General features: G+C 41.9%; 2 protein-coding genes across 2 annotated transcripts; one reads left to right on the top strand and one right to left on the bottom strand.

The window, feature by feature from the left end:
* The first annotated feature begins 3,491 nt into the window (after positions 1-3,491).
* Positions 3,492-9,700, top strand: LOC131398925 (GTPase IMAP family member 4-like). Its single transcript, XM_058532848.1, has 3 exons — positions 3,492-3,595; positions 4,896-4,967; positions 7,901-9,700. Exons 2-3 carry the CDS (start codon positions 4,910-4,912, stop codon positions 8,830-8,832), a joined length of 990 nt encoding a protein of 329 aa, XP_058388831.1. The 5' UTR covers positions 3,492-3,595; positions 4,896-4,909; the 3' UTR covers positions 8,833-9,700.
* Positions 9,701-22,546: 12,846 nt separating this feature from the next.
* On the bottom strand, positions 22,547-26,110 carry LOC131400547 (GTPase IMAP family member 6-like). Its single transcript, XM_058535264.1, has 2 exons — positions 26,026-26,110; positions 22,547-23,580 (listed from the first exon to the last, which is right to left on the bottom strand). Exons 1-2 carry the CDS (start codon positions 26,108-26,110, stop codon positions 22,910-22,912), a joined length of 756 nt encoding a protein of 251 aa, XP_058391247.1. The 3' UTR covers positions 22,547-22,909.
* Between the last annotated feature and the right edge of the window lie 304 nt (positions 26,111-26,414).

Raw genomic sequence — 26,414 nt, 5'->3', positions numbered from 1 at the left:
TGAATCTTGATATTAGGTGTTGTATGTCCTCCATATTCCACTCCTTCTTTTTGAAATTGTTTTGCCTATTCCATGTCTTCTGCCTTTCCATGAAAATTTTAAAATCAGCTTAGCAATTTCTTTTAAAATATTCTGTTAGGATTTTGATTGGGATTCTACGGAACTCATAGGTCAATTAGGGGAGGATTGCCACCTTAACATTACTGAGTGTTCCAATCCACAAACATTGCATTTTAATCAGGTCTTGATTTCCTTTTGCAATTTTCCGTGTATCGGTCATGCACGTCTTTCATTAAATTTATTCTTAAATGTTTCGTTCTATTTCAAATTGTATTATTTTTAAAATGTAATTTTCCCATCGTTCATTGCTAGTGAATAAACATACAGTTGAATGTTATGTACTGACCTTGGATCCCGGAGCTGTGTAAATTCACTTCTTAGTTCTACCAGCTTTTTCATTGAGTCCTTAATATTTTCTACATACATGATCATGTCATCTGCAAATAAAGACAGTTTTACATCTTCCTGTCTAATCTTTATGCCTTTTATTTCTTTGTCTTGTCCTATTGCAATGGCTAGGGTCTCCAAGACAATATTGAAGAGACATCCTTGCCTGATGCCTAATGTCAGATCTAAAACACTTAGCCTGTCACTGTTAAGTATGATGTTAGAAATAGTTTTTTCCTAGGTGTCTTTAATCAGATTGAATAAGTTCCTTTCTAGTCCTAGCTTGGTGAGAAGTTTAATCATGAATGGATGCTGTATTTTATCAAATGCTTTTTCTGGAATGATTAAAATGATTATAGATGCTCCTTGACTTACAATGGGGTTACATCCCAATATACTCATGGTAAGTTGAAAATATCCTAAGTTAAAAACGCATTTAGTACACTTAACCTACTGAACATCATAGTCTAGCCTAGCCTACCTTAAACGTGCTCATAACTCTTACATTAGCCTGCAGTTGGACAAAATTATCTAACAGAAAGCCTATTTTATAATAAAGTGTTAAATTCTTCATGTAATTTATTGAATACTGTACTGAAAGTGAAAAACAGAATGGTTGTGTGGGTCCAGCATGGTTGTGAGTGTATTGCCTGTTTACCCGCATCTTCACGTGACTAACTGGGAGCTGGAGCAGCGGCCACTGCCCAGCATCACAAGAGAAGATCGTACCGCATTTCACTAGCCCAAGAAAATGTCAAAATTCAAGATTCTAAGTACAGTTTCTGCTGAATGTGTATTGCTTTCGTACCATTGTAAAGTTGAAAAATTGTGAGTCGAAACATCGTAAGTCAGGGACCATTTGTATATGTTTTCTTTCATCTGTTGATGGTGAATTATGTTGATTATCAAATGTTAAACAAACTTTGCACACCTAGGATTGACCCCACTCAGTCATGATATAGTATTTGTATGCATATTGTTGGATTTCATTTGCTAATATTCTTTAAAGGATCTTTGTGTCTATTTTGATGAGGGATATTGGTCCGTTGTTCCTTTTCTGGTGATGTCTGCATCTGGTTTTGGTTTCATGGCATTTTTGGCCCCGTAAAATGAATTGGGATGTGTTCCCTTCTCTTCTAGTTTCTGAGTTTGTGTTAGATTGATATAATATAATTTTTTCCTTAAATATTTAATGAAATTTACCAATGAATTAATTTTGCCCTGAAGTTTTACGAGAAAGTTCTAAATTACAATTTTAATTTTTAATGTGATATAGGGCTTTTCAAATTTTCAATTTCTTCTTGGGTCAGTTTTGCTAACTCGTGATTGTCAAGGAACTTGTCTATTTCATCTATATAGTCAAATGTATTGGCATAAAGTTTTTCATTACAGTCCATGATTTCCCTTTGATGTTGGCAAGATTTGTAGTGATGTTCCATCTTCCATTCCTGATGTTGGTAACTTGTGTATTTTTACTCTTTTTCTTCATGTTGGTAGAGGCTTGTCAATTTTCCTGGTTATTTTCAAAGAATAAGCTTTTGTTTTCATTTGCTTTCTTTATTGTTTTACTGTTCTATTTCAATGATTTCATCCCAGTATTATTTCCTTCATTCTCTTTACTTTAGGTCCAATTTTCTGTTCGTTTTCCAATTTTTAAATGTAATATCTCAGAAAATTATTTTTAGATTGTTTTTCATTTATAACATAAGCCTTTAAAGCTAGAAATTTCTCTCAACACATTGCTTTATTTTGAAAGCATTTAGCCCAACCTGGGTGTCATTCCAAATGTAAACCATAACAGAGAACCTTCCTATGAGAAGTGATCCCTGTAACCCAAATAAAGAATACCTAAATAATGGTCCGGGGTTTAATAGTACTTTAAATAACGACTATATTTTACATCAGTCTCTGCTCCCACTCCCACAATTAAATAGAGAATGACACAAATCTTCTAGCTAGGGTTAAGCTATAGAAACAAAGTATAATCCTCCCCTTTCTCTCTTTAAGTCACTCACTTCAGAAGAACAGCAACGTGTTCACACTCTGTCTATTCTTCTGACTCACTTTTCTTGTCTGTCTCACCTAGGGACTGAGATGTCCTTGTTATTTAGATTATATTGTTCTGGAACGTCATTTATCCTTACTGCTGGTGCATGATTTATGCCACTGCCTAGAGTAGTTATCCTGTGCTTATATATACAAAGCCAACCACACTCTATCTTCAGAGAAATTTATGTCATTTCTTTTATCTCTCTTTAGAATTGTTAGCAGCTTGTATAATTACTGAAGTCCTGTGCAACTCTAAATTGTCTCAGTTTTGGGCTATAATGGTGAATTGGGACCCCTTTTAGATGGGAGCCACATCTCTGGAGAACTGGGACCCTCATTACAATCCTCACAGTTTCCATTTTCCTGACAGATAATGTCAGATGTCAAGGCTTAAATTATTCAAAATGGTTCTAGTACTATCTCACAGGGTGACTTTGGGCCCTTCCTAAGTAGTCAAATGAAAATCATTTGCTCTTTCTTCTAGCAGATGATTCAGAAGAGACACCCTGGAAATAACGGTTCTTGTTCTCTCTCCCACATCATTGGGAGAAAGGAGAGCAGGTGGTAGCTGCCTACACTGATACAAGCCCGAAGCACTGGGGGTAAATGTTGGGCTGGGAGGCCTGTTGTGCTGAAAAGTGGGTCCAGGGATCCATAGGTCTTTCAGAATCACTGGCAACTCTCGGTTTTGACCCAGCAGTTTCTTCTAGAATTTCACAGCATGACCCATATTTCTTTCCTCCCTGTAGAATTTTTGCATGGTCTAATATGGTAGCCACTAGGCAGGTGTGGCTATTTAACTTTAACTTTCAACTAGTGAAAATGAAATAAAATTAAAAATCCAATTCTGCAATCACACTCATTACATTTCATGTGTTCAACAGCCCGTGTGGCCAAAGGTTATCATATTGGACCGCACAAAACACCTCCGTCATTGCAGACAGTTCTATTAGTGCTGCTAGATGAGAAGGTGGGCAGGTCTCTTGCATGAGCAAGTTTGAACGGCTCCTCCCCTCACTTCCTCTCTCCTCCTCTCTCAATATCCTGGCTTAGCATTGCCTTCAAAGTGAGAGGAGTGAGCAGGACTCAGATTTTCCAGGTAAGGGAACAGGGGTGTTTGTGGGTGGGGGCAGGGAGGGAGGAAAATGAGTGATTTGGCGGAGAGGGGACCTCTCCCCGGGTCTATATCTGAAACCTCCTGGCTGACTTGCTCTCAGAACGTATTTCTCATTAGTTCCTGTTTCCCATCTTTGCTGACTTTAGACTGTAATCTCTTTTCAAGGCTGAGCCTCACAAATGAATGCCTCTTTCGGGAGTCACTGCTCAGAGGATATTTGTGCAAATAAATGATTCTTTTCACCATTTGTAGAATTTATAAATAAACTTGAAGCTTTCAGTAATAGAGGTGGGTGAGCGGGTGAGCTCTGTGGAGAAGTTGGAGTGGTTCTCTCCGGAGAAGTGACAGAGAGAGAGCTAAGGGCTGAGGGCTGAGCAGGAATGAGCTGGGCAATGGATTGGAGATGATTTTCTCCAGGGAGAGGGAACTGTTCTGCAAGGGTCTGGAAGTTGTAAGGAGCTCAGAGGTTCTGGGAACATTGAGGAGGCCAGTATGGTTAAAGCCTTTTGAGAGAGAGAGTTATTGATCATGCAGGGCCTTATGGACCATCCAAGGATTTTCAACAATTTTTTTTACAAAAAGCAATAGAAAGCTATTAAAGAATTTAAACAAGAAAATAATCAAATTTAAGTTTTAAAAAGGCATCTGAGATGATCAGTTAGGAGCCTGTTACATTGCAAACAAATGAGAGTGGGTTGGATTAACATGAAGATGAGGAGAAAAGGATAATTTTGTGCTTTTGGAAGTAGGAGCAATAGAAGTTAGTGATGGACTGATGAGCAGTGAGGAAGAGTTGTAGATGACCCCAAGATTCCACTTGAGCCACTGGCTGAGTGGTGATGCCATTTACTGAAACGGGGAATGATGGAGGTTGAGCAGGTTGGGGGTGGAGGTCAAGGGTTCCGTTTCGGTTGAGTTCTGTTTGAGATGCCTGTGGAATTGCCAACTAGAGAAGTTGAGTGGGAAATAAAAGTTCACAACTCTGTGGAGGGTCTAGGCTACAGACCACATTTAAATGGTGTGCAAACCAATAATTCACTGAATAGAGAGGGGGAAGGGTGCACAGAACCAGTGCTGAGGAAGCACATGAAGCGTTTATGTTTGTGTAAAGAAAAAGGAACAATCTGAAAATGGAGAGTTGAGGAGAAGTGTTGGAAAGTAGGGGCAGAAAAATCTAGTAGCAAGTTAATAGAAAAATAGAAACTGTTGGCTACAGAAAGTTGAGGTTTCCAGTCACTCTCCATTCCCCTAAAATGACATAGTTGTGTTTCTTTATCTACAGGAATTCAAAGTACAATGGCAGCCCAATACTGCAGTACGAGTTCCAACCCTGGCGAACCCAGGAACAGCCATGGTGAGAGGGTGCTCTGGGCGCCCCTGGCCAGGCAGGTTCCTCATGACCTGTCAGCCAGTCCCCATCTGAGCAAGAGCAAACTATTTCCAACCTCATTTCTCATCTTTGCTTCATTCACCCTGTGCTTTCATTTCTCTTGACCCTCTCCACTTTCTCATCATGATGTAGCATAATTATGGCTAAGAAGAAGAGAGGTGAAACTATCCTGATTGACCCCTTGCATAGTGAGGGTTCTTATGTCCTACTTCCTACAATGTGGACACACCAGAACAGCCTGGTGTAGCCTCTCTGGATGTTTTTCTGCTCCTCTTTTCAGCCTGGAAGATGACTGGGAAGGAGGAACGTGGGAGTAATTGATTCCTCATTCAGGTCCCTAATTTCCCTGCTCCTGGTGGCCTCACTATAACCAATAAATTCAAGAGACCGACTCATCTGGTTCTGTCACATAACCTCCCTCTACTCCCTTATCCATGGAAATCGACCACAGCAGTCGAGCTTTTGCTCATTTAGGAAACCACCCCACCATTTATCCACCTAAAACCATTCAGCTGGCTCTCGATTTTGTGGGTTAGCTGGGCAGACCTTGAGTCTGGGTCAACTTTGCTAATCCCAGCCAGACTCACTCACACATCTGTGGTAAGCTAGTGGTTCAGGATGCAACTGGATAATCTTGGATAGCCTCATGGACATGTCTGGTAGTTAGCAGGCTCTTGAGTGGGCCAGAGTGACGGGGATAACTGGACCTTGTGTTCCTCATCCTCAAGGAGGATAGTCCAGGCCTCTTTGCAGGGCAGTTGCAGGGTTCAGAAGAACAGAAAGAGAAGGCAAGCCACAATGCATCAGCATTTTCGGAGTCTCTGCTTGCATCATGTTTTTACTATCCTGTGGTCCAAAACAAGTCACATGGCCCACCCAGATTCAAGGGTTGGAGCAATAGACTCAGCATCTTCATGGGAGGAGCTACAAATCCACATCCCAGCTACATGTGTCCAGAGATGAGAATAATTCATGGATGTATGTATAATCTCTCACATAGATCCTCAACCATATGCTATCAATGTTGGAAAAGGGTTGTGGTGTTGGAACCAGCCTTTGGTGCCTTTTTCTTTCACCTTCATGATTTTCCTACTCCCTCTCTCTACAGCCAACCAGCGCCCTCAGGACAGCCTTAGGTTGCAGTCTTCCACATTGATGATAACTATAACAATCTGAACTCCCACCCACATTTTTCCTTACATAACCTTAGCCATCCTATATCCAATATTCTCAGCTTCTGGAAAATTACTTATCTCATTCCAGGATTCTGGTTATCAAATGTGGGAAACTCTAGGAATGGTTTTGCTAATCTTTGGATTAGCAAAAACTTTAGCACAAAGTGTGTAGGAGATGGGTATTAACTACAGACTTTGTGGAAGCTAGAGCGGGGGGTTCTACAACATCACTCTTCTGTTTGATTGATATTTTTAAAAGATTATTCCAATTACAGAATCGACTGAGGGGGAAAAATGGAAGTAGAGAGACCAGTCAGGAAATCACTGAGGCATGGGTGGTGATGGTAGCTTGGACTAGAATGATGGTCTTCAAGATGGAAAGAAGATGGATGGAGCCCAGAGAACTTGCTGATGGGTTGGAAATGGAAAATAAAAGAAAGAGAGGAATCAAGAGCAATTCCTAGATTTTTGGTCTGAGGAACTGAGTGAATGGTGATGATATCTCTGAAAAATAAAATGGAGTTAATAATATTGTCTGTAATGTTGTAAGTACGATAATGTATGCATTATCTCAAAGATGAAATAGATGATTATAATACAGGATTCCTGATGCAGGAACCACACTTATTCAAGGGCTGTGCTGGCAGGGTCTGCCTTCTTGGAGAAACAGGCTCTCAAATGTGGTCGTCAGTTGCCTTCCATCTGCTCCTAGTCTACACTTAACAAATCCTGAAGACTTCAACTTTATAGACACATTAAAGAAATCTGCAGACAATTACTGAATACAAATACAGAAATAGCCGTATAGATTATTTGGTGTTTAACTTAAGGCACAGATATTTAGAAAAGGTAGTTTCAGTTGATATGCTACGCTGCTCTGAAATTAAATTTCAACTTTCCTAGAAAGTGGAATATGCTTAACCAACGAAACTAAGAAAGTATAACTCGACTGATGCTAATCTGTAGAAGTTTTTTTTCTTTCACTTATTATGTGTCAAGGGATTTTCTAATAACTCCAGAGAACTGTCAATATTTTCTGGCTATAATTCTTCAAGCTATTAATTTACAATATAAAAACTTCACTAAATTTCTGTCAATATATCTAGCGTTGCCTATTCTTGATTTGCTAAAGCTCAAGTCGTTAACTTTAAATGTTGCGTATTTTGTTCTCCTGTGGGTCATAATTCCTGAAAGGATGGTTGTGTATGTGAAATATAAAGGAACACTTTGTCTTCCTGCACGGGTAGCCCTTTTCTACCCTGCAAGGGTGAGATGAGCTGGATACCCACCTACCTGGCTTCTTAATGGGAAGAAGAAAATTCCATTTTGGATATAAATTAGGGGGAAACAATCTCCCACTGTGATGTCCCAGAGTCAGATTTCATGTTCCTTCCTGCATTATCCTACGAGGAATAGCTACCTGCAGTAGCTCAGAGTTCTCTTCTTGAACAGTTCTGTTTCCTCCTCTCTGGGCTACTTAGCTACAAAAGGTCAGAGTAAGAACCTCAAGGGAATCCTGAAAAGTACTTGAGCGTTCCCTAAGTACTGCAAGAGGAACATCAGGCCCAGAGGACCTTCTATAGACTCCCCATGAGGCAGAGGTAACTCAAGGGAGAGGACCCTAGTGGGCAATAGCTGAGGGCACTGGTGGGCGGGGACCCTGTGGGAGAAACATTCGGAGGTGAATCCTAACACTGTGGCTTTTGTTCCCTGATGTCCCAGGGCTTGGAAACCAAGACCTCAGAGACTCACAACTGAGACTTGTCTTAGTGGGTAAGACTGGAGCAGGAAAAAGTGCAACAGGGAACAGCATCCTCGGAAAGAAAGTGTTTCGTTCCAGCATTGCAGCAATATCCATCACCAAGTCATGCGAGAAAGGGAGCAGCACGTGGCACGGGAGAGAAATTGTTGTCGTGGATACGCCTGGCATTTTCGACACCGAGGTACAGGATGCTGACACGTGCAAGGAGATAGCTCGCTGCATCCTCCTCACCTCCCCGGGGCCTCACGCTCTGCTCCTGGTGGTCCCACTGGGCCGTTACACGCCGGAAGAGCACAAGGCCACTGAGAACATCCTGAAAATGTTTGGGCACAGAGCTAGGAGATACATGATTCTCTTATTCACCCGGAAAGATGACTTGGATGGCACTGACTTCCATGATTATCTAGGAGAAGCTCCCGAAGGCCTTCAAGAGCTGATGGGCCAGTTTGGTGATCGTTACTGTGTGTTCAACAATAAGGCGAAGGGGGCTGAGCAGGAGGCCCAGAGGGCGCAGCTGCTGGCCCTGGTCCATCACATGGTGATGGAGAACAAAGGAGGATGCTACACTAATAAGATGTACCAAAGAGCAGAGGAGGAGATTCAGAAACAAATCCACGCGGTGCAAGAATATTACAAAGCAGAGCTAGAGAGAGAGAAAGTGCTGATAAGAGAGGAGTATGAAGAGAAAATCAGAAAGCTGGAGGATAAACTGGAGCAGCAGAAGAGAAAGGCACAAATGGAGAGGGAATTAGCAGAAAAGGAGGCTCTCTGTGCTTCACGACAGCAAAATGCCAGAGATGAAGTTGAGAGTCGGAATGGGATGCTTGAATTTATTTTTAGAGCATTGAAGACTGTCTCCTTTGTTTTCTCATATCTGTTTAAGGAAGATTAAACTTAATGAAAACCTGTCTATAGTTCCTGCATATTTTCTGGGTGGCCCTGCCCCATATAACTCATTGACCAAAGTCAGAGCACGCTGCTTTCTGTCGCTCAGGACTAAGGAGTGCAGAAGGGTTCACTGTTGGCAGCTGGTAGATGTTGCATAGATTTAACGGAGAGGGACAAATTCTCAATTTGTGAAACTCCAAAGCAGAGAGTATTGATGCTCCCTACCTTGTGAATTCTTTCTCGGAGACACAGAGAAAAGGAATGAAGGAGACCAAAGAAAATGGCCCTGAGTTCTCTCTATTTCTCCTCTAGATTCTTTCCAGATTGGCAGATAATCGCCCCCTGGGGCTTGTTCTCACTTATTTTTGCCTTTAGGAGCACAGTGATCATCTTACCCAGACAGTTTGTTAGAAAGATCAGTTCTTTGCATTAGTTAATCTTGTAGATGGAGATGCTTATAGAACTCTTTCCAGATGAATATAAATTTGTTTAATTCCATTTTTACAGAAGGACTCAAATTGTTCCTTATCGTCTGCCCATTGAAGTGTTAAAAAAGAGTTGTCTGAAAATCGATCTCTCAGAACTCAACTAGGTGAAATGCCAGAAAGTGAGATAGACAGAGGTTCAACAGATAGGCTAACAATGTTCGGTACATTCAGATGTATCTGTAGAAACTCTGACCAACCTCAACGTCACCAATTTGCTGAGTAACCAGTTCTCTCCTTTTCCTGTCAAACTAACTGCTGACACCCCACCTCCATAACCCCACATCTTGATTACTTACTGCTTGGCAGTTCATCTGAACATTGCTGCCCCCACCCAGTTAAATTATTTGCATATTGTTACTATAATAAAACTTTTCTGTTCTCTCATATTTATGTAAAATTGGAATCTGTTTTTTGGTTGTTGTTTTTTTTAATACCACTTCTTTACTACTTCTAAGAACACAGGGATGGATTTCACTTTTTGGTAAAAGTTCAAGAGGATTTTTGAGTTAGTTTTGGTCTACCCTCAAGACATCTCTCCTCCTTTTCCCTGGAAGATTTGAACCACGTTCTCAACCCCTCTGCCAGTCGAAGACCACATTCTCCTTGGGTTCATTCCTTATGTGCTGATAGAAATTATGTGTAACCAGGTTTCTGAGACCTTGGTGATTTCCTGGTGCAAAAATTCCCTTTAATATTCGGACAACAAGAGCTGAAGTCCCTATCCCTTTGCTACTTTTCTACAGGGTCCCCCTCACCTAATAATTTTTAGGATTTCCCAAAGCACATTTCCTTGTTCTAGCAACATGTCCTGGTGGGCATATGTGACTTACGCCAACTTGCTCTGCCATCTTGAAATTGGCTTCTCCTTGCCCCAAGCCATTTGCCCAAAATAGGACGTATACCTCTCTCTTATTTCCCCAAAACACAAATGAGATTAGACTATACGCTTAATAAAAGTTAGCAAAGGCTCTAGCGTAAGAGAAGCACCACACAGAGATGTTCACAATTCCTTTAGAAATAGTCACTCCGAGGGAGACAGATTCGGTTTCACTCTGCAGAATGTGGGTGCATTTTGTGTCTATTGTTTTCATCATTGGAGTTTTAGCCAAAGTTCTGAGATATAAATCTAACATCCTATTATATTAGAATCTTCTATAAGCAAAGAGCCACAGATGCCCCCAAAGAAAAGGTAAATACAGGTTTAATCTGAAAAAAACAGTTTTAACTGCAGTGGTTCTTTTTTTGTGTCAATCCATTCAATTCTTCTTATCCTTGCATTCAGGTTAATGCTGTAGATGAGGCAAAGAAAAAGGTTCTGCTCTTGAGAAGCAGCGAGGAGATGAGAAACCCACATAAAATACCCTGAGAGCAATGCTTCCCATTTCTCTCCCAGAGCACAAGATCCTTTATAAATACTATGCATTGTGATTAATATAATAGGTGAATGAGGCATGTGGCATACTCCCTTCTCTCAAGTGTTTTGGGAGTCTATATCTATTCATCCATTCATTAACATTCATCGATTTTGCACTTCATTGTAGATTTTATACCAGACACTGAGAATCTAGACATAAGTAAAACCAAGTCCCTTTTGAGACTGGCTTCATTCACTTAGCAAAATGACTTTGAGAATCATCCAATTTGTGTGTATTAATAGCTTGTTCTCTTTTATTGCTGAGTAGTATTCCATGTTAGGGGCATACCACAGTTTATCACTTCTTCTTTACTTATTCTTAAGCCCCTGATTGATTTTTCTTGTCTAATTGCATTGGCTAAAACCTCCCTTCTAATGTTGAATAACAGTCGATGGGCATGCTTGCTTTGTTCCTGGGTATGCCTTCAGTGTTTCCCAGTTACGTATGTGAGATACTGGACTATAGTAGTATATAAGATGTATTTGTATGTGCATACGTGTGTGTGTGTTTAATCACATTAAGCAAGTATCTGCCAATCACTATTTTCTTGACAGTTTCTACCATGAATGATGATTGAATTTTGTCAAAGGCTTTTTTAAAGTTATCTATGGAAATAATCTTATGATTCTTTTTCCTTAAATCTATTCACAAGGTGAATGATATTAATAGATTTCCAGATATTTAACCAATTTTTCATTTCTGCTTTAAATTCCACTTGGTCATAATGTATCACATTCTTAACATGGTGTTGAAATCTATTTGCTAATATTTTATTTAGTATTTTTGTATTGATATTCATGAAAGATGACAACATAAATAATCCATACACAATGTATAAATCAAAATTGGGGTGAGTTTATGATGAGCCTGAAGACCATACAGCCCAGGAGAGTCCTTTCACAAAGCAATGGAGCACTCCAAATAAGTGGGGATGTACAAAGTGGTTATATACCATCAAAAAGCATGTATCACATATGATTGGAATGTTCCTTGTACAATTGTCACAAGATTGCTTTGCCAGCACAGCAATTTGGTGAACACAGCAGGTCAGTGGTTGCAAGGTGGGTGGTCACAAGGTGAGTGCAGCAGGTCAACAATCAATCTTCAGTTTGCTGAGAGATACTTATCCTTAAGGAAATGCTGATGTGGGGGAAGTTACATCCTTATCTTTAAGGGCTTTGTTATTGTCTTTGGGACATAGTAAGTACTTAAAGCAGATATACAAAGCATGCTCAACAGGCCACGTCAGACCCTTTTGGTAAAACAAGGTCAGGCCACATTAGTTTTAACCCAAATGTCTTCCGCATATACTCCAGTAGATCCTATGGCTTGTCATTTGTTTATCAGTCTATAGTTTTCTCTTTTTATACTCTTTTCATACTCTTTTCCTCAGGCTTAGGTATCAAGGTGATACTTGTTTTGAAAAAGCAATTAGGAAATTTCCCTTCATTTCAATGCACTGGGACTATCTGGACCTTGAAGGTTTGGAAGAATTTTCATGCAAAACAATCTAGTCCTAGTGCTCACTTTGTGTTGCAGTTTCTTAATAGCTTTCTCTATTTCTTCCATGTAAATTGGTCTATTTAAATTTTTTTTCTCTAATGCAGAAAATTTTGGTAATCTGTGTTTCCCCAAGAAATTATCCGTTTTATCTAGGTTTTCAGATTTATTTGCAAAGAAGTTTAAATTTCTGAAATTTCTTGTATTTCAGTGGTTATTTCCTCTTGTCATATTGAATATTTTATTTGTGCTCTTTTCTCTTTTTTCTTGAATAAATTAATTAGTAGTTTGTCTATTTTAATTTTTTTAAATAAACCAGGATTTTGATTTGTTAATTAAGTCTAATGTTTTTTATTCTCTACTACACTCATTTTTCCCTTCCATACTCGTGCTTTCTATTGGTTTACTTTATTGTACTTTTCCTAGTTTTTTTGAAGTGAGAATTTAATTTATTTGTTCATTGAAAAAGTCTTTGGTGCAATGCATTTTCCTCTCATCATTTATTTATTTATTTTTTTGTGAGGAAGATCAGCCCTGAACTAACATCTGTGCTAATCCTCTTCTTTTTGCTGAGGAAGACCAGCTCTGAGCTAACATCTATTGCCAATCCTCCTCCTTTGTTTTTTTCCCCAAAGCCCCAGTAGATAGTTGTATGTCATAGCTGCACATCCTTCTAGTTGCTGTATGTGGGACATGGCCTCAGCATGGCCGGAGAAGCGGTGCATCGGTGCGCACGCAGGATCTGAACCCGGGCCGTCAGCAGCAGAGCGTGCACACTTAACCACTAAGCCACGGGGCCGGCCCCCCTCTCATCATTTCTTTAAATGAATTCTATAGCTTCTGAAATTTAGTTTTTTCATTATTAAGACTTCTAAGAAGTTCTAAAGTCTCAGTTTATATTTTTCTTTTCAACAAGAGTTGTTTAATAGAAGATATTTTATTTTCCAGATGGAAGGACTATTTTTCAAAAGTAATTTCTGGTTTTATTGCATTGTGATCAGAAAGTGTTGTTTGTAATATTTCTACTTTATAGAACTCACTGATGTTTGCTAATGTTTATTAATATATGATCAATTTTTGTGAAGTTCCATGTGCATTTGCAAAAAGATGTATTCTCTGTTACTATTGCAAAGAGAGTGTATTCTCTATATATCTATGAGATCTACTTTCTTCATTATGTTGTTTAATTCTCCTATCTCCTTTCTTATTTTTTGTCTGATTGGACTTGTGCTGATAATGGTGCATTAAACTCTCCTATTACTAGAGCATTTGAATCCACATCTCCTTGCATTTCCTGTGGTGTTTGCTTCATAAACACAGTTGCTGTGTTATGTGGTACATACATCTTAGGCATTATATCTCTGATGCAGGATTTATGAGAGAGCATACTGATACAGAGAGATTTTAACTCTACTGTAATTCCTCTTGAGGTAATAGCTTCCTTTGTAGGAAAAATGCTTTGAACAAGCTTGTAGAAATGAGTCCCCTGAGGCTATAAGTCAAGTGCCTCTTATGGAACAATTTGAAATTCACTGCAAAAACCCTACATGGCAAATTTGAACATTCAGGGCATAGAGAGAAAATGCAAACTCTTAGTTTGTCTATAATTTGATAATTTTTCCTAGCTCCCATCCATTACTTCTAGGGAACAAATATAACTAAATGTTTACTCTTTTTTAAATCAGTCCAATATGATCCGTTAAGGAGCCCTGTCAGATAGTGTTTAGTTTCACTATTTAGGTGACTTAGAGAGCCAACTCTTCACCACTATGTTTCTCTCCTTCAGTTTCTCTCTTTCAGTGGGGGATGGATGCCTTATGCGACAATGTAGCTTGTGGAGAAAGATGGGGTCCCCAGGCCTCAGCCCCTGTCTCCTCTACTTCTTGGGTGATGTTCCTTGTCTGTCAAGTCTCTGAAGTCCCGCTGGCCCCCAACAAGGAAGTCCACAAGCTTGTGTAACCCAGAGTTAATTTCTCAATTCAGGCGGTGCCCTTTGGTGTGCTCCCTGGCTGACTTCACCACACCTCGGCTGCTGCTGGTCCAGAATTCCCTGTGGCTGGTCTGGTAGCCCCTCTCATTCAGTCCCGGAATATCAGCCACGGAGTGTGTTTGGCTGCATGTCAGAGAAACTTCACTAAAGTGGCTTAACAAACAAGGGATTCAATCTTGATATGACAAGGAGTTTACAGGTGGCAAGTCCAGAGCTAATGTAACTGTCCAAAGAACTTGATATTGTTTTCTCCCTATCTGCTCCACCATTCTTTGCAAGTAACTTTGTCCTCAACGTGGTAAGATGGCTGCTTTGCCTTCAGCCTCATGTCTGAATTGCAGGCAGAAAGAAGATAGAAACAATAAGGAAGACAGAATGGCACTTAAAAAACAAAAGCAGAGCCATCCCAGAAATCCCCACAGGACTTCTGCTTATATCTCTTGGTCATACAGTTACCACAGCTGCAAGAAACACTGTGCAATTTGGTATTTCACATGGGCACGTTGCTTTTGTTAGTGAGGAAGAAGGGGCGAATGGCTAGTAAGCAGATGCCCAGCAGCGTGTGCCACATGCAGTGTGGGTGAGTGTGCTCCACACCTTGCTCTGCAGTAACCTCACTCCCACCCCCATGGGAAATTCCTTGGACAGTCTCCCAACCAAATGTTCATATAATTCTCAACTTTGGTCATTTTACCCATGAACTAAGGAAAGAACAAGAAAATAAAATCTCAGAGCTTGAGTCTTGTTCCCAAAATAACAGCGAGGCTTCTAACAGACCAAACAACCCACAGGTAAACTTTGGATAAACTATTAAGAATCAAATACGGGAAAGCACCAGATGGCAACCAGAACCAGACAGAAACCGAAGATGTTTTGGGGCCAGCCTGGTGGCGTAGTGGTTAAGTGCGCACGTTCTGCTGCGGTGGCCTGGGATTCAGATCCCGGGCACCCACCACGCACCACTTGTCAAGCCACGCTTGGCGGCGGCCTATATAAAGTAGAGGAAGACGGGCACGGCTGTTAGCCCAGCGCTAATCTTCCCCACAAAAAAAAAAAAAAGGGAAAGAAACTGAAAGTGTTTCAATCCTGGGAGCAAGGACAGCATAGGGTGGCACCCATGTTTAAAAGGCTTTTCCCTTGAGGACACTCCCCAGACCACAGCTCGAGGAATAACTAGTACTCAATTATCTGATAGACTCATTGTTTTCTGAACCTGGAGAGACAATATTTAGGACACACATCTGATTGCTTTATTCTTCTGCCTTCCTCTCTGTTTCCCTTCCACTGTAAGACAAGGGGGTGTCCCCATCTCTCGTTATCTGGACTTCTACTGTATGAAATGTTATTGCCTAGTGACTAAACCAGGCCTTCTTATGCAAAATGGAGATGTGCTAGAATACAGACAATCCATTCTAAAGAAAATACCAAGGCTTACAAGGCTGTCATCTTTTGACGAATATCTATCAATATTCTTTTAATATTAGAAGCTGATTATTCAGGTTTTTCTCTGTATTTTGTGAAGCATAAGTATACACCAGAGCCACCTGGAAGGCTTGTTAAAATTCAAAGTTTCTGATTCAGTGTATGTGGGGCGAAGCCTGAGAATCTGCATTCCTAACAAGTTCCTAGGTGCTGCTGATGCTACTGGTCCAGGACCATCCTTTGAGAGTCACTGCACTGGAGCAAATATGCTGTGTTTGAAGTCACTTCAATCATGCTCAAGGCATTTCCCCCATTCCAAATGTTACCAGCTGGATATACGGCTCCAAAGACCCTTCTCCCCTCCAGGATTCTGAAGGAAAATATACACACAAAGAACTGAATCAAGTAAGAAAAAATATCATATTTCTATGAAAAGTCAAAGTCTCCCTAGTAAAGATGAAGTAGAGACCATAGCGGGGACCAGAGACCAAAGTCAGATGTCTTCATTTTTCTCCCTGAATGGAAGAAAGCTAGTTGCATGTAATGGGGCCACCCGACAACCAGAGAGTCACCGTCTGAGAAGGTGAAACCGAAAGAATAAGACTTAGCTGGACCTGCCAGAAGGAAAACTTCTTTGGTCAGCCTGTAGAGTGGAACGAGGAACCAAAAGTGCAGGTCATATCTGGTCACAACCGGCCAAAAGGGAGAGAGTACAGTCTGTTACCCGTTTCTGTTTTTGTTTTTGTTTTTGGACCATAAAGCCAGGTGCCCTTCTCTTTCTGGTTGTTGAAAAGTAAAAATAATAGTGGGAAGTGGTCTAATGGATGTCAGGCTCTCCTAACATCCTCACATCCCAAAACAGATCAACCCCTCTGCCTTTCCTGAGAGGGAGAGGATTTATGAGGTGGCACTCCAGAGTTCCTCCCTCCTAGGTGTGGGAAGGATGAGCACCTCTTCCTTCCAAGCCAGAGGGATGACAGTCAACCTGGTGTAGTAATGCCGAGCGAGGGCTGCCCATGGGACCCCTCCCTGTGACTTTCAAAATCTCCAATAAAGATGGTAAAGCCTACAGAATGCTTAGTATATGCTGTTCTTGTGGAAACCAGCAAAAGAATTGAATTTCAAGTCTATATGAAATGAATTAAGCCAAGTTTCACCAAATCTCCAAGGGGTAGGGTGAAAAAATACTGAGTGAGAGCCTGGTGTATGCCAGGAACTTGGTACACAATGGTGAACAAGGAAGAGTTCACTGGCTCCCCCTACTGTGGCAGTATGTGTTACTACACTGAGACAACAAGTAATTAAAATACAAGATAATAAATCAGTACTTTGTTCCAGGCATACTCAGCATCAAACAGGTGTAACTCCTATCTGATGTCTTGGATGAGATAGGAAATATTTCTACAAGAAAGTCAGATATAAGGTGAATCCTTACATATGAACTATTCAACTGCACTGAATCCTCTCTTCTAAACATGGCACCATTGATTGTCCCTCTAGCTCCTCTGCATCACAGAGAAGGAACCTAGAACGACACTCCTTACCATCCCTTTCCAGATAGGTCCGAGTTGGAGTCTACAAATGAGCGGCGCTCCCGCAAGATTCGGAATGTGGACAAGGTGTACCACTGTCTGGTAGCTATTGCAAGTAGACAGCAGTGGTGTTTCACAACTGATGGATCCTGGAAACCACTCAGTTCAGTGCGCCAGTTAGTTTCCCAGACCCCATCGTTCTGAGCCCTCCCAGGCTTGGGCAAGCCTCTGATTCCCTAGTTTAAAAGGACACTCTAGGTTTAATACCTAGATTGGCTTCAGTTTTCCTAATTAAGTACTCTGTGTAACTGGAGGGAGATGAGATGTTTCTGGAAACAATCGAGGGAAAATAAAGGCAGGATCCGGAAGTGGAAACGAGCATGGTCCCGTTATTCTGGGACACAGAGTATGAGAGTGAGACTGGGGTCTTATGCAGGGCTTCCATTATCAGGGATTTGTGCCAAATTTCTACTACAATTCTCGTCTGACAATTTTAAAAGATTTAAAAATATCTATACCACTAACTTGATTGTTTTGCCCTAAGTTTACAACATCTCTTCATAGCTTTGGGAATACTTTAAGAGATGCTCAAAGTATTATTTGGGTAGTGTCTTATAACACACTCCCCTTATAGCTCTAAAGAAAAATATTTGCAAATTTTCACATTTTAAATCAATCTTTGGTGTTATTACAAAGGTCTTGTCTTCTACGGGCAAGTGTTTGGCTCGTTAATGGAAGGTCTTTCACGTTTTATATGCTTTTATATATATATATATGTATATTTTTATATATGAGTTTCATCTCAAAATTTTCCAACAAAATTTCCATAACCAAAGTAATCATTTCTTTTACCATCTCTCCAACTGAAAGTGTTTTGTTTTTTTGTGCAATAATCCAAGCTATTTTATAACTGGTCTAAGTTACAAACTCAGATCCTGTTAAAAATTGTGTAGAATTTTTTTGTTGGACATTTAATTCTGGTTCCAGTTACCAGTTTTGTCAATCCTGTTTTTGACTGTTGAGAGGAAACATTTGATAAAACTCCCTGTGTATTTGCTGAAAATGTCTCTAACATTTTATTTTTGGTTTTGCTGCACTGCAGCAAACTGCAATTGCGATTCGTCCTGGATTTTGTGACATTTCTTCTTCCAGTCTCGTTTTCTCTTCCCTGTTCTAGTCATCGTACATGCTCAGTCATCTCCGGTCATTCTGCCTCAGTATCACGCCTTCATTTCAAAGTTAAAAATTTGCCTGTACATATTTTTAAACTAAAAATTAATTTGAGTATATTATAAATAAAATAATATCAGTATTTAAATTACCATAAACAATGTAGATAGGTGTCACTGTAACTCATGCTGTGTACATAAAGTATTCAAATAAAAGTATTATGTGAGTGTGTAAAAAAGAGTATTCAAACGGAATCAATCCGCTGACTTTGACTAGATCAATGATATGTTTAGAAACAATGCGTGGGACTTACATTTGCATTACAATACAGCAATAATATCTGATCAACAGGTAGAGTGTGGTGTATTTCTACCAAACAACAAAGCTGTGGCTCATGGTAAAATATTTTACACTGCTTCAGTTTCTTAATTTAAATTAAAACTAATTATAATTAAATAAAATTTAAAATTCAGTTTCTCAGGTTCACTAGCTACATTTCAAGGGCTCAATAGCCACATGTGGCTAGGGGCCAGCATATTGGATACCACAATTTCTAGAAAATACTCAATATTTGGAAATTAAATACACACTTCTAAATAACCCATGAGTAAAAAAACATATCACAAACAATATAGAAAATATTTTAAACCGAATGATAGCGAGAACAGAATATACAAAAACTTGCAAGATGTAGGTAAACATCCATAGAGGGAAATTTTATAGCTTTCTATCTTTATGTTAGAAAAGAAATATTATTTAATTAAATTGTTATTTTAAATTAATTAATTAATTTTTTAATTGAGATATAGTTGACATACAATTTCCTATTAGTTTCAAGTGTGCATCATAGTGATTAGATATTTGAATACAATACAAAATGATCACTATGTAAGTTTAGCTGGGAGAATTTTAATGGTTTACAGGATATTGTAGACACTATGTTGTAGAGACTCTGGGTATTATTACCTTCTTCTGAAGAATGTTGTTTGTTCTGGCAGGCACTTAAGTTACCGGCAGTTCGCTTTAACCTTGGGAAGGCTTGGTTTTAGATGTCCTTAGCAGGCGACTACTCCAGTTTTGCTCCTCCTTTAGGACAAATCCCTTAGTCCTGATGTGGTTTTTACTCCTAAAGTCTGACTCTTTGGGTATTTCAGTGGAATACAGGGCAGACTGGAACCTCAAATGCTGTCTTTGCTGCTGTGGGCAGTTGCTGACGTCTCTGACCAGCTGTGTATTTTCTACCTAGTTTATCAATGTTATTACAGGACGATTGAGAGCTGAAACCTTCCTGACACTTTTAACAGCTGCTTTGACCCACAAGGAGGAACAACCGTGTACTCATGAGGCTCCTCAGATTGTCCAAATCCCGGTTTTTCATGCTTTGCTCCAGTATAGATATTTTTCAAAAACACCAAATTCCTAAGTTCACTATTTTCACAGCCTTGGGCAAGACAGCTGTCTCTCCTCACCCCACCCCCACCCCCACTCACACCACTTCTTTCTTTTTAGGACACAGACCATGGAGTTTCCAGAACATACCCACACATGCCTTCCCCATTCTCTGAGGCCAAGGCAGTGATGGCAGTGGAGCAAATCTACCCCTCCTCCTGAAATGACGTGGGAGGCATCTTCCCTGACTTTTAGTAAGCAAGGAGAGAAAAACCCTTTACTAAGGGTTTGATATCAACTAACTTTATTAAGTTAGTTTGATACAAGTAAAAAAATTTCCTTTGGAATTTTTATTGAGTGATGTGTTTTGAGTGACTTGCCATTTAGAGTCACTGATGGGTGTCATTTGGCCAAATGCTTGTATTATCTATTATGAAAGTATTTAAGCTAACAAAGTTAAAACAATAACACCTAGATTAAATAAATTTATCTTCTTATCCTAATGGAAATGCAAACGATTTTAGCTTTTGGTTCAATAGCTCTGAAGTTGCAAGTCTGCTCACTTAGAAACAAGATGGCCTTGATTCACTTATCACTGAAGTATTTACCAATTCTCTCTTTTTTTTAGATTTTTAATGTAACTTTTTTTCTTGGATAAATTTGACATGTAATATTGTGTAAATTCAAGGTGGACTGCATATTACTTTGATATATTTATATATTGTAATATGGTTGCCATTGTAATGATATTTATCACATTACATACTTACAGTACAATATTATTGTCTATTTTCATTATACTGTACATTAGATCTCTATGGCTTATTTAGTACTTGTTACAAATTTATATCCTCTAAACACCGTCAATCTTAACTCCCACCTCCCAGTCCCTGGTAACCACTATTTTACTTTCTGGTTGTTTTTTTCTTTTACAGTTTTTTAGACTCCACATGTCAGTGATATCATACAGTACTTGTCTTTCTCTGACTTATCTCGCTTCCAACTCTCCCAAATTTAATACATAAATGTAAGACAATTCCAACTGAATACCGATAAGATTATTTTTTGAAAGTTAAACAAGTGCTTTTAACCCTCATACAGAAGAATAAATGCCTGAGAATAACAAAGGAAATATAAAAATGTAGACTGAGGAGGAAGTCGGCTCACCATGTTATAATCAAAGGCACTGTAATCGAATCAATATTTTATTCATATAGGAGTAGAAAAGCAGAGAGAAGAGCAGAATTGAAAATCCTGACACAGATCTTAGGGAGTATGAAAATTTAATACATGATAAATGTTGTGTTTCATTTCAGTGGGAAGTGGATCGCTTATTTAATAAATGGTTCCGGCACAAGGACTATCTTAAGCATACACCAAGATCAGTCCCTGTTCTGCCTTGAGACACTTTTCTGAATCTTTTAGCAAAAGAAATGCTCAGGCTTTCTTAGGAGTCCACCGTGTCTGGGGAAGACGGGTGCCGTGGCCTCAGACTGGGATAGCGCAGGTCCCTGGGGGTCCAATTGCAGAGAATCTCCAACCAGCGGATGAGCATCCAGACAGACCTGAGGCTGTGTCCTCTGATTTCTGATTGTCCCCCAGCGCTGTCACCCCCACCTCCACTTCCCACTCCTCCCAGGGGAAGGTGGATGCAGACCCTATGCCACGTAGCTTGAAGAAAGGAAAAGAGGAGTGTTAGCGGGAGACGTTTTCCCCCCATTTTCTCCTATTCTGTTTCCATCAGTTTATCAGACTCCCCAGGAGCATCTCGAACCTCAGTGAAGCTGAGGCATCTGAGGTACGTCAGTCTCCTTATGCAGTTAGATGGCACCTACCAGACACCAGAGCCAGGACAACATCCTGCTCTCTTCTCCTACCCCGTGTCGCTTCTTATGAACCATGTTAATACGAGCAGCCCTCCAGAAAGACACCCACGGCTGCAGAGTTCTCCCCACCTACCTGGCAGGCTGCTCCCTGTAATGTTTAAGTCATTCAACTGCTTCCTTGGCAAGTTCCCTTTCTTCTCTGCCTCCCTCTATTCTACCCCCCTAAATTCCTTGCTGGGGAACCCATTTACACACCCAGACACTCACCCCATCAATGCTTCGTCCCCACTATCAAGGGAGAAGGGAAGGGGTTGGAGGTAAGGCTGGGGCAGGGTTGAAAATCACCTGTTTTTTGACACCAGAAGGCAGATCTCATGAGGGGAAGTAACAGGTGTGTAACTTCCCTTAGCTAAGTCGCCAGCAGGGAGGTGCTCCTCCTCTGCCCCAGCCCGCTGGGTACCTCCGGGGACCTCCACGTCCTGTATCCACGTTTCAGGTCCCCCTTCTTGACCAGGCCTGACTTCTTGGATACTCCTGCCCCACTTTACTCATCATTCCCACCAGGAAGTTTCCGTGGGGCTTGTTTATTATGATTCGTTGGCCTCCTCAAGAGTGACTAAAAGGGCCGCTCCTTCTGCCCCTTCCCTGTTTCTACTCACTTTCCCCTCCCCAGCCCAGCATCTGTCTCTCTCCACATGTCACAGAGCCATTGCTATGTTCTGACCCACCACACACAGCACATGCCTTCAAAGTCATGCCTGCCCCTTTTACGGGCAAGGACACAATCCAAGAGATGTGAAGTCACCTGGTCGATGTCCACACTGATTTGCTACATCAACGTTTAATGAGTGACTCCAGTGACCCGGACGGTGTGGGGGTGACATTGAAGAAGGAGGCACAGGCCTGCCCTCAGAAAGCTTGGGTTCTATTGGGGTAAAGACAAGTACCTCACGAAATGTGATGCCAATGAGATGTGAAGTTCTGCACGAGAAGAGCATGCTGGAGGGGAATAGAGCATGTTCTGGAAGATGTGATGCTGGACCTGGGATGTGAACTGGGAACTCTGGACCCCATGCACCTCTCACCACACCAGACACTGACCTGGAGGCTGGGATGACCAGTGGCCCATGGGGATGGAGAAAGCAAGTGATGGGCTGGAAGCTGGACACAGGGGCTGAGGGAGGCTCACAGGAAACAGCTGTCCCTCGCCGAAGGCCAGGATATGCTCAAATGGGTGCCCTCTCCAGGAGATGTTTGTGAGTTTCCTCAGATTCCTTCTGGATGTGGCGCAGTTCCTCGGTCCAGGACTCCTCACTGAGCACTTCCTCAGAGCCCTGTCCCTTGATTATTCACCTTTCCTGTACTTCTTTGAGCAGAATGTGTTGCTGGGAGTATTGGTAAGTCTTGTTGCTATAGTAACGGCCTTCATTTTCCCACAGGACTCCTTCGATTTCCTCCATGAGCTCCTTCAGCTGGGCCTCCTGCTCTGCCCCCTCCGCCCTGTTGTTGAAGCCACAGTGGCGTCGCCCACACATCACATCCAGCTGTGCAAGGTACTGGTTGTTGGTCTCTCGCACATACTCCTCCAGGGAGCCACCATCCAGGTCTTCCTTCCGAGTGAACACCAGGATGGTGTAGGCCAGGATGTCCACTCCGAAGACCTCCTGGAGGCGCCTGACTACCTCCCGATCCTCTTCTGTGAACCGGCCCAGCTGTGTCACCAGGAGCACTGCGTGAGGCCCCGGGGAGGAGAAGGCAATGGCTCCACAGACGCCCTGAGCTGCCACTTCTGGTGGGGCCCGAGGGGACAAAATGTCAGAGGTGTCGATCACCTCAAGCTCCTTCCCAGCCCATCCTCGGCTCCCTCTCTGGAAGGCCTTGGTCACCGGGCTAGCACTGAGCTTAGAGTCAAACACTTTCCTGCCAAGGATGCTGTTTCCTGTTGCACTTTTCCCACTTCCGGTTTTCCCCACCAGGATGAGCCTCAGTCTCTTTGGGGTCAGGTCATTCTCCCTCAGACCTAGGAGCATTGAGAGAAAGCAGAGGGGTTAGCATGAGAGCCCATGCCCCCTATTTTGCCTCATCAGAGGCCACGCAGCAGGGAATGCTACTTGATCTCATTGTCCTGTGTGGGCTAGGAGAGACAAAGACCCACATTTGCGCCTGAGACCTGCCCCCGGCTCACATTAGTTTTTAACATTTATTATTGTGGTAAAAATATATATAACTTAAAATTTACCATCATACAACTGTACAAGGTGTACAATTCAGTGGCATTAAGTACATTCACATTGTTCTCTAATCATCACCACTATGCATCTCAAAAATGTTTTCATCATCCCAAACTAAAGCCTTGTACCTGTTAAACAATAAATCTCCATTCCTCCCTCCTCCTAACACCTGATGACCACCATTCTCCTTTCTGTCTCTACGAATTTGACTATTCTAGGTACCTCTTTTAAGTGGAATCATGCAATATTTGCCCTTTTGTGTCGGGCTTATTTCACTTAGCATAATGTTTTCAAGGTTCATCCATGTGTAGCATGTGCCAGAATTTCCTTCCTCTTTAAGGCTGAAAATACTCCATTGTATGTACATATCACACTTTGTTTATTCATATATATATGGACATTAGGTTGTTTCCACCTTTGGGCTATTGTGAATAACGCTGCTATGGACATTAGTGTACAGATATCTGTTTGAGACCGTGCTTTCAGTTCTTTGCAGTATATACCTAGAAATGGAATTGCTGGATAATATGGTAGAATACTGCATCGTACTGTTTAGCTTTTGAAACTTCCTCTCAGGGTCACCTATTCTCACCATATGGGAATCATCCCCTCATGCATATGGGACCCTGAGCTTCCCTAGGTATCCCTGATTGAAGATCCTTCTCAGTAAGAGGGGTGAGAATAGAAGCACGCAGCCTCTGAGTCTACATCTTCTCCCCAAAGTGACTGACCACATCACCCTCTTCAGCTATTCCAACAGGGAATGTTGGGAGTGTGGGACCTTTTCAGCCAGACCCTGGCTCCACAGCACAGAGGCACACTGGGGTCACATTCTTAGGCTACATCCTTGAAGTTTGGGCTGGACATTCTCACCCAGCAGAATATCAGAACCATCAGCTGAGGGAAGACTTGGAGATGCCAACCTAACCTTGAGAAACCCAATGTCAAGATTTTTAGATACAACTGGGGCTGGAGGACAGGAAGGGAACTGCCTTCTCCTGGCCTTGTGCCTCCCAGGACCCAGAGCACATGGACAAGAGCCAAAGAAGAGCTGGTTTCCAAGTCTGTTCCACATTGAAGACATCGACATGTCTCATTGACAGACTCCTAAGCCTCCTGCAAGCAGGCTCAGCACCATCTTCTTCTGAATCTCCTTAGCAACAACATGTTTTTCACTGCCTGCCACTCTTGGCTGGCTGACCCCCAATCAATTCTGGCTGGATGACATTGGCTCCCCTCAGCTTCCCCCAGGCGGCTTGAAAGGAATTTGAGTGAATGGGTGGGAGTTTTTCAAAAGCACGGAAGGTGGACTGTTCATCCCTGCTCATAGCCAACACAAAGCTGGACGAAGACTGTGTCTCCCGTCTGCGCAAGCCTGGAGCCAGGGCACGCCACTGGACTTCACAGCCAAATACATGACTTGAGCTCTGGAGAGGATTTGTAAAGTAATATTTAACCCTGATTGCTGCAAGAAGGGGTAAATCAGGTGTCAGCACTCTCATTGGTAATATTCGTATGTGGTTTATTAATATGGCTCTCTCCCAAAGGCTCAGGCTGTTGAAGTTCATATAGTAAAAATCGTTGGGGTTAAAATACGTGATGAAGCACAAATAAATTCTTCCAGCCAGGAAAGTGGATGGATTTCTGGCATTCCTAAATCCTATCTCCCCAGGCTAGGTGATGAAGCGGAGCCCATGAACGTTAAGTGCCTGACCCTGACGCAGTAGAGGGAAGAGAACCCCTTGTGCAGGTGGATCCCGGGTCTGAGGCAGGAGCCGGGCAGGTCCTGCTTGTTCCCATGCTGCTTTGCAGCCTTTTAACCCTGAGAGCTCCCTCATCTGAACCAGCCAACCACCTACACAGGGGTCTGTGGGCCTCCAAGCCTCAGGCCAAGGTGAGTCATTTTGTCACACCCATGGCCCGCATGTCCTTCCTGAGGAGGAAAGCCCAGGATGTGCAGACCCTTTTTCATGGGACTGGCATGGAGAGTCAGTAAAGGGGGCGACTGGTGCTCTCTCTCGCCTCCTCTCGCCCACTGTGCCTGCCACAGGCCTTTTCCCCCTTATTTGGCTGCAGTAAAGAAAGGCCCCACCCCAAAGGCCCTCTGATGGTGGCCCGGGTGGGCAAATCTCCGACTGGATTGAACTCCCTTTGTCTCTCCAGGCCCTACAACTGCACATCAGAGTCGCCTGTCCCCCTCTCTCAAGTGCGCTTCCACTAGAAAGTAGTTTTACCTTGTGACACGGCTTCTCTAGCATCCTCGGGATGCACTCCTGCGGGATTCTCCTGCAGAATCTGTTTGTCTTCTTCTTCCTCCATCTAGAAAAAATAATATGTCTTACTGACTTTTTTTATAAGTTTTGCTTGTTTGTTTGTTTGTTTTGTGAGGAAGATCAGCCCTGAGCTACCTTCCATGCCAATCCTCCTCTTTTTGCTGAGGAAGACCGGCTCTGAGCTAACATCTATTGCCAAGCCTCCTCCTTTTTTTCCCCCTCTCTCCCCAAAGCCCCAGTAGATAGTTGTACGTCATAGTTGCACATCCTTCTAGTTGCTGTATGTGGGACGCCGCCTCAGCATGGCTCGACAAGCAGTGCGTCAGTGCGTGCCAGGGATCCAAACCCGG

This window comes from Diceros bicornis, chromosome 3 (genome assembly GCF_020826845.1).
Source record: "Diceros bicornis minor isolate mBicDic1 chromosome 3, mDicBic1.mat.cur, whole genome shotgun sequence".
In the NCBI taxonomy this organism is placed as follows: domain Eukaryota; kingdom Metazoa; phylum Chordata; class Mammalia; order Perissodactyla; family Rhinocerotidae; genus Diceros; species Diceros bicornis.
Note: the sequence above shows the minus strand (reverse complement) of the source record. Positions and strands in the feature narration are given on the sequence as shown.

Coding starts and splice junctions, on each gene's coding strand:
- LOC131398925 (XM_058532848.1), top strand. CDS start 4,910: ATGGCAGCCCAATACTGCAGTACGAGTTCCAACCCTGGCGAACCCAGG. Junction 4,968..7,900: donor CGAACCCAGGAACAGCCATG/GTGAGAGGGTGC, acceptor CTGATGTCCCAG/GGCTTGGAAACCAAGACCTC.
- LOC131400547 (XM_058535264.1), bottom strand. CDS start 26,110: ATGGAGGAAGAAGAAGACAAACAGATTCTGCAGGAGAATCCCGCAGGA. Junction 23,581..26,025: donor TAGAGAAGCCGTGTCACAAG/GTAAAACTACTT, acceptor CAATGCTCCTAG/GTCTGAGGGAGAATGACCTG.